Source organism: Gadus macrocephalus, chromosome 11 (assembly GCF_031168955.1).
Source record: "Gadus macrocephalus chromosome 11, ASM3116895v1".
Classification (NCBI taxonomy): domain Eukaryota; kingdom Metazoa; phylum Chordata; class Actinopteri; order Gadiformes; family Gadidae; genus Gadus; species Gadus macrocephalus.
In genome coordinates, this window is record NC_082392.1 from 14,327,539 (window position 1) to 14,340,592 (window position 13,054).

The window sequence follows — 13,054 nt, forward strand, 5'->3', positions numbered from 1 at the left end:
GGCTGCCTGAAACTCTCCAAGGATCGCACAACAATATTTGCTCTTCAAACCATAAATCAGCGGTGTAACTGCATACACAGCGCCGGTTTAAAAAACACGTTCATGACTCACAGTACCTTGGAAAAAGGAGAAAAAAAAGAAGATCCACGCCAATCAAACCAAAACTGAGAAAAAAATACACAAAACACAGAAAACAAAACAAAAATTGAATAATTGGGCGTTGGTGGAAGTAATTGTTACAACCTGGCTCTGAAATACTCCCTTATGATACAAACAAATAGCAGCAAGAGAACACCAGAGCTGCTAATAAAATAAACGTCTCAAGGACGAGATGGTCAGGGGCCCAGCGTGCGTGAGAGGACCCGGGAGTGGAATCCAGCTTATTCAACTAACAAAACAACAGAGATAGATAAAGTGTGAGAGATGATATGACTCACATACTAACAGATTCAGAACGCAGAGTTATTCAGCAAAAAGAGGGATCAATCAAATATCAAATAGACCCAGGGGTCCCAGATATATGAAAACAGAAACAAGACGACACACCAGGGAATTCATACATTTAAATCTGATACTCATGCGGTGTACTGCATATGCATACAATATATTTGCACACATATCATGCAAGTGTTTATTTAAATACATTATTGTATGAAGTCATTGTGCCATGTCAACTATGTATCGACAATAAATATCTTCATATCTATATATCTACAAATACAATTCATTTTATTTTATTTTTTCGTTTCTATAAAAAGAAAATCGATATATAGAAAATTATATTTATATACTATATATGGAAAAAAAAAAGACTTCACACTATGGTACATTTAAATAAATAAACACATGCATACTTGAATGACAAGTATACACATACACACATACATATATATCTATATCTATATCTATATATATATATATATATATATATATATGTATAATACCATTTCTCTTCCCACATGACAGCTCCCTATGACAGCTCCCTCGGTGTGAGGCGGGTCTCCGCGGGGGGGCCTCACCTCAGTGGGAGAGCCCAGGTCGGCGGAGGGGCTGCAGGTGCTGGCGTCTGGCAGCACAGTGCCGGCACTGCTGCGGACCGGCGAGGTCAGGGCGGCTCCCTGGGGGGTCTCCGGCGCTCCGGACGTCTGGAGCAGGACGCTGTGCTTCTGGAGACGGGCCCAGGTGGTGCTCCAGCTGAGGAAGAGCTCGTACAGCAGCTGCACCTGTGGGAGGGAGAGGAAGAAGGTAGGAGGAGGTGTGTGGGAGGTCTGGAGCACACGCTGGACCCTTCCATCAACACAGGCTGGGCTGCGGGGGCCGTCCTGGTTCTGGATCCAAGTTGGCTATTTTTGGATGTGCAATATATGAAATATTTGAAGCATGTCTTTAAAATAGTTATTTTTTTGGTAGTTTATAATTTATCTGTCCAGCTTAAACTGACCAATTTGATGGAGGAAACAGAGAAGACAGAGTAAGCATCAAAACTAACATGATCGTTGTTGGCTATACCGTTGCCTCACAGACAACATCACGTGGACCACCAGGATCACGTTAACACAGAATAGGCCAGGGTGAGGTTAATGTTACATTGTCTAGGGTCAAGTGAACACAAGATGGCCCAGGATGAAGAGAACCTAACATAGGACAGGGTCAAGTGAAGGCAACATAGGCCAGGGTCAATTTGAATGCAACATAGGCCAGGGTCAAGTGAATGCTTCCTCTGTGGGACTGAATATCATACCGAGTCAGATCAGTATTTTTCTCCCCAATAGTTTTATCCATAACAACACTAATCCTGGGAGAAAAGGACACAACAACAGTCAAATAGGAAAGTTGAAGTTGTGTCATAGGTTCCCATTTAACAAAAAAAGGAGTTAAGATCTGAGCGGGGATAGGAAAAAGGCAGCGTGTCAAGCGTTCTGTACCATTTATCATGTGTTCACAGGAAAGCTCAGCTTTCCATTCAAATGACAACAAAGCCAAAAACAAGAGCGGAAAACACAAGGGGGGAGCAGGGGAATGGGAAGCGCTCTGTTATGCTGTCATTCACAAGAACACACACACACACACACACACACTCACACACACACACACACACACACACACAGATGGAGTGAATGAGGGTGCAGATGGGAGGGATAGGAAGAGGCAGAGAGAAAGTAATGGTAGTGAGACAGAGAGACCGAGAGGGGGAGAGCAAAAGAAGAACTCTAGCGTATACTGTCTTAATACATTATACTCGCTAGTTTCAATATTGTAGCGTATACGGGACACAAGTGAGTCACAGAAATGTATGCATGTCTAAGACACGTATAGTGTAAAATACTGTCAATCATCGACCATAACCTCGTTATCAATGTATTATAGACTTACTTTATCACTTTGTATACATATTTATTTGTATTATATTGAATTTCTTAATTTTGTGCCATTATTATTTTGTTTATTTTTTGTTTTTGACTCATTTTACTTTGCAATCTAAATGTATGCTTTCCATGCCATAAAACCCCTATGAATTTTGAGTCTTGACAAACAGAAGGACAAGATAGCGAGAGCTATTTTTCTGGCAGAGTTCCCCTTGAAGCAGTTGCCTGCATTGGAAACACCACTTGGGACAGTTATGTGGATCCAAAAACATTAATATACATAAACTGCGCTGGTCCATTTCATTGTAAATATCTCTCTCTTACAAAACAGACGCACACACACACCAATGCACACAAATCGCAGAGGCCCTTCATAAATAAGCATAAATCAAAGTTACAGCACAACAATAAATTACAGCTGGGCTGTTTCAAACATGTCCAGGAAGCTGTGCTGTGGCCAAACCCAGCAGACGCCCAATACAGGACCAACAGCTGCCTGCCATACACCCACCGGCCTGCAATGATGGACCTGGCTGGACCCACTGCACACTCCCCTCGCAGGGAGAGAGGGAGCGACAGAGACCGAGAGACAGTCAGACATAGAGACAGAGACCGAGACAGAGAGACAGAGAGAAAGAGAGACAGAGAGATGCAGAGAGAAAAAGAGAAAGAAAGAAAGAGAGAAAGAGAGGCAGAGAGAGAAAGAGAGAGAGGGACAGAGAGAAAGAGAGACAGAGAGAGAGAGAGTTACACAGAGAGAATGAGAGAGAGACGGACGGACAGAATACCAAAGAGACAGACATATACACCGAGAGCAAGAGAGAGTGAGCGTGAGAAAGAGAGAGGAGAGCGAGCGAGCGAGCGAGAGAGAGAGAGAACAAGAGAGTGACTGGAAGTCCACCCAAACACAACACGGCCTACTGCAGTCAGAAGCAGATGGGGAGGACGAGAGAAGGGGAAGAAAGATAGAGGCATATAACATTAAATACAGAGACGGGTTGAATTGTGAGTGAGAGAGAAATCAGAGGTTGGACCGATCGGTTGGTTGAATCTTTCCACAATCACTCTTATAAGGGGGACGTTTTCCCTTGTTCTATGTATCAATTATTGTTTTAAAATTCACAGAGTATACCAAGTTCTATGATTGATCATCGCTGTCTGGCCTCAAGACTAGGGATGGGACAGAATATCTGATTATTCGTTCCCGAGGGTCAATGTCGATTTTCAACATTTGGACCGTTAACATTTTTTCCCATTCAAATAAACGAGAATTAACAGACGGAACTAATGTTGGACACCTCGAAGGGCATTATCCCGCTTATACCATGGTCACTTGCCAAAGAAAATAAATTAAGACCATTCATTTATATTTTCATGCGTTTTACAATCCAAATATAAAGTTTGCTTTGTTTCCCTGGTAACGCCTGAGGGTTTGACTACTTCCTGGAGCAATCATTACCCTCCCGTAAGGTTCTTATGCAAGGGAAAAGTTGCTCACTCCAGTAAATAGGAAAGACCTTAATTTCGACCTGGCAACGGGAGGTATTCTAGTCTGCTCAGCTATGAGCCAGAGCTAACGTTATGCATTGTAGATATTTATAATTCAAAATTATAAATTCGTCCCAGCCTTTATACCACAGATACTATAGGGTCTAGAGCATATAACCGCGTTGTCTAATTATAGTTTAATTCATTTTTCACAATTTACCAGCTCTCGTATTGAAGACCGAATCACCATGCCATTCGTTTCAATGGAACTCGCGACTTCTATACTTTCAACATAAAGTATACATACTTTTCACAATTTAACAGCTCTTGTTTTGAAGGCTGAACAGACAATTTGACTGGAACTACTCAGCAGGTAGTTGTTTTTTGCGTTTAAGATATTAAGTGATTTCTTGCCGATTATCCATGGCTGCATTTATGCATGTTGGCACACATCGAATAATCGATTATTCGTTCATACCACCCACTGATTATTCGACCGTGATTATTCGACCGTCTTTTAGGCCCTCATTAGGCCACCTACCCATTCATTCTCCCTCCCAAACTTTTAATTTCCATCTGTATACTCGAGCCACAGAGATGCACTACTGTAGCTCCGCTGTCCATCGCGTGTGCCTGCTGGACGACAAAGTGCAAGGGTGTGGCGTGGTCCACTGGTAGTGTGGGATTCCCCAGGAGCCCTGCATCGGGAACACATGGCCACTGGGCTGGACCAGTACAGCAATCAGTTGGCGGTCATTAGCGGGCTATCCTGCCCTGTTCTTAAAGAGCAGGCACGCAACTGGAATCTGTATGGGCTATTAATCAGTATTGATGTGAGTGGTAGTGGAAATAACTGCGGGGAGGAGGAGAAAGAAAGGAAAAAACAAAAGGACAGGAGAGGACAACAGAGGAGAAGATAATCCTCGTATAATCACAATCAGGGCTTCATGTAATCGCACCAGACACTCATCTTGAACGGAGAGGAAAGGCAGAGATACAGAGAAAAAAGAAAGAACGAGAAGAAACTTTCCCCCCATTAATGGGCTAACCGTCCTCATCTCTGGGAAAGCTTTCACCACTGGCAGATTAAGGCCTTTCATTTGGTCTCTGGTACCAATTCTAGTCAATATCGCCATGGCTCGTCACTGTGGTTCGCGACATTTAACAATGTGACCACTCAAAAGGTCGCCCAATTAAGTGTTTACAGAGGGGCTTAATTCAATACAGCTAATTCAATTGAGGAAAAGCAAAACATGTGCAATGGTACATGTAGATGTGATTACGGTACTGTAACAGTGCTTTGAAAAACAACGCTGAAAAGCACTAACCCGGAGACAAGCATGCTCCGTTTCCAATCTGTCTACATGCATCACGTTCTCACCGAAACACAATGAAAATCCCCTCAGAGCAAATGACAAGGCGGCTCGGAATTCCCTCCTGCCTTTGCTCTGGCCGCAGACCCTGGAAGACCTTTTGAGTCAGACAGACGGGCCGACACTCACCCCTGCACCCTTCTCAATGTTGTTGTAAGATTCTGTTAGAATCTTAAAGGTTGCCATTATTTTTTTCTTTTGGGCTGGAAAGCTATTGGCAAACTACTTTATTATTGTTAATACAGTGCTTCTGGACTAAGCCCAGATTCTGGCACTTTTCCATACAGCAACATGTTCCAATTATTTGAATTAATCTTGTCATAATATATGTTACTACTCCAAATCGAAAACTTCAAGTGTGCCACATCTAATCCAGAAAAAACATTCAACACAGTCTGAGAGCAAACCCTGAGCCATCCTACTCACCTATTTACTCTGACTTGAGGACAAAGTTCAATGTCCAATGCAGCCAAGCTTAATGCAACATTTCAGTGTTCAAATGGACAAAGTACTGCCAAAGTGCCGCACTGGGCTTCGGGTGAACACAGCAGCTTCTATTTAGTTTCAAATATATCAGGGTCTTTATGGATACAAATAGATAATAAGGGTGATGATGATGATGATGATGATGATGATGATGATGATGATGATGATGATGATGAAGCCGATGGCACCATGCGAACAGTGTATTCAGGCAAGCACAAAGCGGTACATAGATGAGCAGAAACCAGCCACCCACGGGTGGGACCCTTGGCTGACCTGTGGGTTGGAGCACTTGACCTGGACGGGCTGCAGGTCCACGTGGAGACACACCACGAAAGACTGGCGTCCCTCGCTGGCCTGCGGCCGGTGGGAGGTGACGGCCAGCGTGGAGGTGCAGCCCATGGGCTCCAGCAGGCTGAGGCTGTGCTGCTGGCCCAGCAGGGTGTACACACTGAACTGGCTCAGGCTGATGGTCCAGGGGAAGGCATCACCTGGTCCGAGGTAGGGTGAGGGCGAGTGAGAGAGAGAGAGAGAGAGAGAGTGAGAGGGAGGGAGAGAGGGAGAGAGATGTAAATCAAAAGAGATGTTAAAGCTGTTTATTCCTTCAGACGTTCGATTCAACATTTCTGAGTATGTAAACCGGAGCCAAACTATAACATCTTGGAAAGACAACGAGGAAGGAAGGAAAGACACACAAGTGAACGGATTCCCAGCGGGAGGCAGGAAGAGAAAAAAGGAAGAAAATGTATTAAATGGAAACAAGTGGAGGCATGGGTCCAAAGAAGAGGCGAGAACACAGAGACACGGGCGAGATGAGGAGCAGACTCTAGCAGTAGAAAAAGGAGAACGAGACACAACAGAAGTGCTGGAGGAGGAGTGAGAGGAGCCCGCCAGAATGGACACCAGAGACAGGTGAGTTGGAGGCCAACGTGGGTGACATTCAGGGGAAGTGACACAGCACAGCAAAAGAGAAGGTCAACTGCAGCTGGGGCTAAAAATAGATCACTTGACGACCGTCAACGCAATAATCATTCTTTCCAGTGAGCTTGAAAAAAATAAAGAAATGAGGCCATTGGCAGCAGGTCAGACAGCTTTATGGAAAACATGAAAGAGGAATTGAGAGAAGCAGTAGCGTATCCTTTGTGTGAGCCCACGGATCACCCGGGAAGTATCTTCTGGAAACACCTTTGGACCGGCCTCACTAGCAGAGTGTCTCTATGTGTCAGAGACTATCTGCCTGACTGGCCTCCTCCTGATTTAAGAGTGCCCACCCCGCTTGCGGTAGGGAGGGATGGAGAGAAAGAGACGAAGAGAGATTGAGAGAAAGAGAGAGGGAGATGGGAATGTTGGGCATGTTCCCCCTGCCCGCTGCCACGAAAAACACATTTGTCTTGCGACGTGGGCAGCATGCTTTGATCCAGTGCATTGAACATGAGAGATGAAGAGCTTTTCAAAGGAGGTGGAATGAATTACTAAATGCATGGGTTGTTAATTTTAACGGCAACACTGACAAGGTCTCACTGATGTCAGTGTTTTCGCTGTCGTTTTTCCCCTTCTCACTGTAATCTGCATGCCCAACACTGATGTCATTGGAGGTTGCCCCCATTTCTCCTCCTTCATCGATGAGAGAACATTGCTGAGCAATTGTTTGTTATGTCAATTCTAACAGGTGTGTAGGCACTGGCAATATGGTCAACAACCATCCTTCAGAGGACCAACACTCAAAGATTGTTTGACTTTTGTCACAGTAAATGAGGAGTATGAGGTCAACCTACAAAAAGCCACAGTAGTAATAATAACTTGACATGATGCAGTCTGGTATGAGGAAATAGTCACTCTCACTTCTCACTCAGCCATAGGCGCCTCCAACATTATTGTGTCTTTTTCGCAGCCAGAAACGTCCTGCTTGTGAACTTATGAATCTGTCAATGTTTAATACTTTTTAAAGGAAACGTCAAACCCTAATAGTCCCTATTCTCCGTCAAGCCCGGCTGCATTCCTCCACTGTCTAATGCGAGCTGACGTCTGTTTGCTGTTTCGGACTGTTCAACGTGAAAGAACATACCCTCCTCCAGGATCGGCTTCGACACCACAAAGGGCAGCTCCTGCAGGGGCTCCATGTACTTGTGTCCAGCACTGAGGACACTGATCTGGGGCAGGCAGACCACCAGAGTCCCAGGCATGGAGGCCTGGTTGTGGTACCAGCTGCGGACGGTGCCGGGTATGTCACCGCAGATGATGGTGCTCGGGGAGGGCAGGCTGTCGTTGGGCAGAAACACGCAGCACGACTGGACCTCCAGCTGCAGGGGAAAACATCAGTACAACAAGCTTAGCACAATGTTTAAAGAATATTATAATGGAATAACATGATGGCACATCTTGAATCCACCTTGTTAATTCAATAGGCTGGTGGATAAGATAGGGGGGAAGAGTACTTTAATTTTCCCTCAACAGTGTTCGTCAGGGACAGAGCAATGCACACATGAGCCGTTCAGCCACGGCCGAGTTATTATGGTTTACACAGGTGTGGTGAACGTAAATCACGCAGCAACCTATATGGAATTGAGCGGCATCAATAAAAACCCAATCCGATCCTGTGCGTGGTGACGAAAGATTTACACGGTATTACATTCATGTGACATTGATGCGACCCAAAGCTACATTTTGGAGGGAGAACGTGCAGTATGACTAACACAGGATCCTACAGAGGGGGAATGTGCGTATGCAATCAAGAGAAACACCTGGTTTAAAAAACAAAGGGAAGTTTTACAGAGGGTCAGCAGAAACAGCAAGTAGCCAGTAAGACTGATGAACTTACTGGCTGATAAGACTGATAGTTGTACTTTCCCTTTGTCCTATTCCATGAGACCAACGCCGTATTGATTTTAAAAAGAACAGTTAAAAGAATAATGGGGGCACAAAACAGAGGCTGCCAGAACCTTTTGTGTACATATGTGTTTGTTTTAATGTGGTTTTGGTTAGTTAATTATCGTACACTCTATTTAACTCGCTTATTAAAAGTAAGGTTTTGTCAGCATTTATATCGGTTTTATTTTATAAGTGCACGTGCAATTTTTCACGTGCAAGACCCTCAAATTAAAATGGCACCCCTTACGGTATAATATGTACGGATATACGCACAGATGTTGGAGCAGCTTCTGATAGACCCATAAAAAGGTAGCTGGTTTTTCAAGCTTTTATAGAGGCCAAAGAAAAGGCAAGACACCATTAAAGAGAAGGGCGAGAGCAAGGTGGAAAGAGAGACAGAGAGGGAGAGAGAGAGATAACAAAAGAGAAAGAGGGAGATAGACATAGAGAGAGAGAGACATAGAGACATAGAGAGAGAGAGAGAGAGAGAGAGAGAGAGAGAGAGAGAGAGAGAGAGAGAGAGAGAGAGAGAGAGAGAGAGAGGTATGGTTTCACGTTCATATCGCGCTGCTTCCGCTTCTGATCGCCCTTCAAAGTGGCGTTTGAAATCGGAACGCTTTCACACGCCGACAGGTATTATGGGCTCTCGGTTCCTTTCGGAGCCAGCGTACAGGATTAAAGCCGGGCTCACGCTGCCCTGCGCAGATCTGCGGCAGATCTCAGCCGTAAGCTGTAAAGAAGGCCAACACACGGAAACCTAGGGGTTTCACACTGTGACTCTGGCCCTGCGGCCCCTTGAACTCCCTGGACACACACCGCACACTGAAAAAATCACACCCGCCCCCCGTTCTCTGAACACTACCGTTCCACTAGCACTTCATTCTTGAATAGGTCCTGACCTCGGGGGAAGATTCAATTGAGGATACTTTTTGCATTGCCCAAGAGGAGTATCTATACTACAATCAAGACAACATCGATCAATGCAATTCATTTGTCGCAGTATTCCAGAGATATTGGGCTGCAGTAACAGATATAGAATTACAAAAGCCCAAAGGCTTAGGTGGTGGAGACAAATAAAGAGCGGTTTGTGATATGGTTGAGGAGGTAGCTCAATCGGCACTACCGCTCGACCACAACGCATACAGTGAGACTGTTCCCTTATCGTCGTCACAGATCAAGACAAATGCCCGGCGCAACCACAACAAACTGAATGTAACTATATACACACATGTTAGCCTTTTCAAACAAGTGATTTCAGAGGGCTGGCATTCTACAGTATAAACTGAAGTCATTGACCACTCATTGCTCCTCATATAAATGCCATCAGTTACAATGTTGTAACTTACGGCTACTTAATGTGCCAGTATTTCATCAGATGTCAAGACATCATTACAAAATCAAACTGTAATATAACATATTGACGTTAATGGCTGCCCAGTATAACAGGGGGGAATACAGTAAGCTGAAGAGCTGGTTAAATACTGGGCTGAAAGAGTCTTGTGTTCTGAGAAGATACAGACGAGGCCAATTACCCGACACTTCTTCCATGTTCGCCTCACTAGCAAGGCCCCCTGCACCTGCTAAACATATTGCACACCAGTTCTTGTCCAACTACAGCAGAATAAATGAAAGGGACTACGCTGTTGCCAACCCCATATGGTAGATGCTGTGATTACGGCATGTACTGTAAAATATAATAGGCAGTGCTGGCTTGTGACTTTCTCATGCATTGTTTTTGCAATGCCCATAGCAACACACAAGCAGGGATGATGTCAGGCCTGTGCCGTTGCAGGCTTGCCCCATTACAGAGTCATATATGAGCGGTATTCAGATAACATCTCACAGATGACAACAAAGGGAACAGCTGGACAAGTGAATTTATGGCACATAGCGACCGCTGTTTTCAGATGTTTACGCACTTGCAAGGGGTAAAGTGATTTGAAATGTGTTAATGGCTCTAAATATGTAATGGAAAAGTAAATGACGCATCAGACTTGTAAAATATGGGTGATAGAAAAGTAATCTCCAGTTTGGCCTCATTTATTATTATTTCTTACTACAATTTTCGCTAAAGCTGATGTGGAATACAAAAACACCCAAACAAATCGACTCTAATCTAAAGTGGCAACTTTATTGGTCCTTCTGGCAGTGAGGCCAAATAAAGCAATATGATCTTTCCTCTTAGATGTGGGAGGTCATCGGCCTCCAGTGGAACCAGAGGCAACTGGACATTCCCACACCGTGGGGGATTATGGGATGTGGATGGTGATGGACGATCCCAAGGAGACCCAGAATCTTTTATAGCATTATTACAGAATCATATTTCATCACAAAAACAGGCAAGCCAGGAATGAATTGCAGTCCCTGGTTAAATATACTCAAAATACTTGGAGTTTAACCACCCGGGCAGAGTTAACCCGTTCACACAGTGAGGTGTGAGTGGGAGTGTAAGTTCACCTCCTGTTGAGGGTTCTCATGTGTTCTTCAACACACGCCTCTGATTGCAGACACAACTGCTAATAATTTGGTCATCTGATTGATATTCCAAGTCCAGTCCTAAAAAACGTGATGTTCCCCAAAGAACATATGTCCACCAAATAATACCCAACCTAATATGCTGCCTTTATTTGCCACAGAAACACAGTGTTCCTACTAAAACCACGGGTCTGTCAAAGGTCATAGCTCGTAAATTCTGCGGTGCCAGCCAGTTTACCGTTCTAGCTTCCTCAACTGTACCGAGAAACCAGTTGGGGGGGGAAAGGAATATAAATAAATGAATGAAAAAAAGAAGCAAGACCTTTGGGGTATGCTTGGAGAGAACATCAACATGCCAGCCACGGAGGACTGGCAGCTAGTGCTGCTGGCTGCCAGTCCTCTACAACCAGGGGGAAACGGTGGCGAACCAGGTAGGCTAACCTCACAGGCGAAAGGCTTGTGTAGGCTAAACTCGCCAAGGCTACCCATCTGTGGCCCCATGGTCAAGCAGTGAGTCATGCCACAGATCCACACCCTCATCACCACGACTCAGCCCTGGTCTCTCTGAAGCACCACAGAGGATGGGGTGGCTGCAGTGTAGAGGGTAGCGAGGGTTCAGGAAGGGCACGGGGGAAGGGAGAGAGTATGCAGCGGGGGCAGGAGGTGGTGTGGGTGGACAAATGAGGTGGGTCATTTATTATTTCTATTTTATTCAGTTTCCCCTGTGGGGTTGGTAACATGTCAGGCTGAACTACGCTGACACGTCCAAGAGACAGAGACGGAGCCTGAGGTCAGCGTCTCCCCTGACATTACATTGCATCAGTGGCCACGAAGGCTGCCAAGACCACTGACAGCATCTCCTCTCTTCCCCGCCTGCCCACCGACCGACCGACCGACCGCCCGCCCCACTCTTCAGTCCTCCATCCCTCCATCCGTACATCCCCGGTCCAGAGTGTGAAGCCGGCGGTGTTTGTTTCCAGCCCGTGTACCGTGACCATGACATGAGGATGGAAAGTGTGTGCGGTCGTGTCACGGCCGGGGCACAGAGAAAGAGAGAGAGAGAGAGAGAGAGAGAGAGAGAGAGAGAGAGAGAGAGAGAGAGAGAGAGAGAGAATGAGAGCGAGAAAGAATGAGAGAGAGAAAGAGAGAGAGAGCGAAAGAGGGAATGAGAGATAGAATGAGAGCGCAAGAGAGAACGAGAAAGAGCGAGGGAAAGCGAGAGAATGAGACGGAGATAGCGCGAGAGAAAGAGAGCTGGAGCGTCAGACCAAGAGAGACAGTGACACAGACAGAGAGAGAAAGAAAAGCCATTAAAGGGTATGAAGAGCAGTGGAGAAGAGGAAGAATAGTACAGCATGGAGCGAAGGAGGAGATGAGGTGGTGGTGGTGAGGGGAAGTAGGTGGTGGTGGCTGTTGGGGGGGAGGGGGTTCTGTGGGTGAGGGCTGAAGGTTAAGGGCCCAAAGACACTGCACAGAGACCCAAGGTGCCCTGTAATGTGTAAAGGTCAAGCTGGAAAATGTGTGTGTGTGTGCTTGTGTCAGAATGTGTGTTTTAGGGTGGGTGGGTTGGTGGGTGGGGGGGCAGTTGTGTTCAGGTTCAGCTGGAGTTTTGTAGGGTCTTGTTTGCTATTCTCCACAATTGTGTTTAACAGCTCTATAACAGGCCAATAAACACGGCCCTGGTAAGAGAGAGTCCGTGTGGACAATGTCCCCCTACTGAGGGCTGACAGGTGTGCCAGGTTAGTGTGTATTGCGTGTGTATGCGTGTGTGTACGCGTGTGTGTGTGTGTGTGTACGTGTATGTGTGTACGTGTGTGTGTGTGTGTGTGTGCATGCCCGCGTGTGTATGTGTGTGTACGTGTGTATGTATGTTTAACTGTGTGCATGTATGTAAGTGTGTGTGTGTGTGTGTGTGTGTACATGTGTGTATGTTTAAGTGTGTGTGTGTGTGTGTGTGTGTGTGTGTGTGTGTGTGTGTGTGTGTGTTTGTGTGTGTGTGTG

The 13,054-nt window shown here is 45.6% G+C and overlaps 1 protein-coding gene across 7 annotated transcripts in view; it reads right to left on the reverse strand.

The window, feature by feature from the left end:
- LOC132468221 (intermembrane lipid transfer protein VPS13B-like) overlaps positions 1-13,054 on the reverse strand; it is a 325,476-nt gene that overhangs the window by 162,766 nt on the left and 149,656 nt on the right. For all 7 annotated transcript variants that reach the window (XR_009528182.1, XM_060065938.1, XM_060065939.1 and 4 more), the window contains exons 23-25: positions 7,776-8,010; positions 5,987-6,201; positions 1,020-1,223 (exon numbers count right to left, since the gene is read on the reverse strand). Coding sequence is in view for 6 of the 7 variants with exons in the window: in XM_060065938.1 (XP_059921921.1) it covers positions 1,020-1,223; positions 5,987-6,201; positions 7,776-8,010 (654 nt within the window). In the remaining variant the exon portion in view is untranslated. The remainder of the gene's footprint in view (positions 1-1,019; positions 1,224-5,986; positions 6,202-7,775; positions 8,011-13,054) is intronic.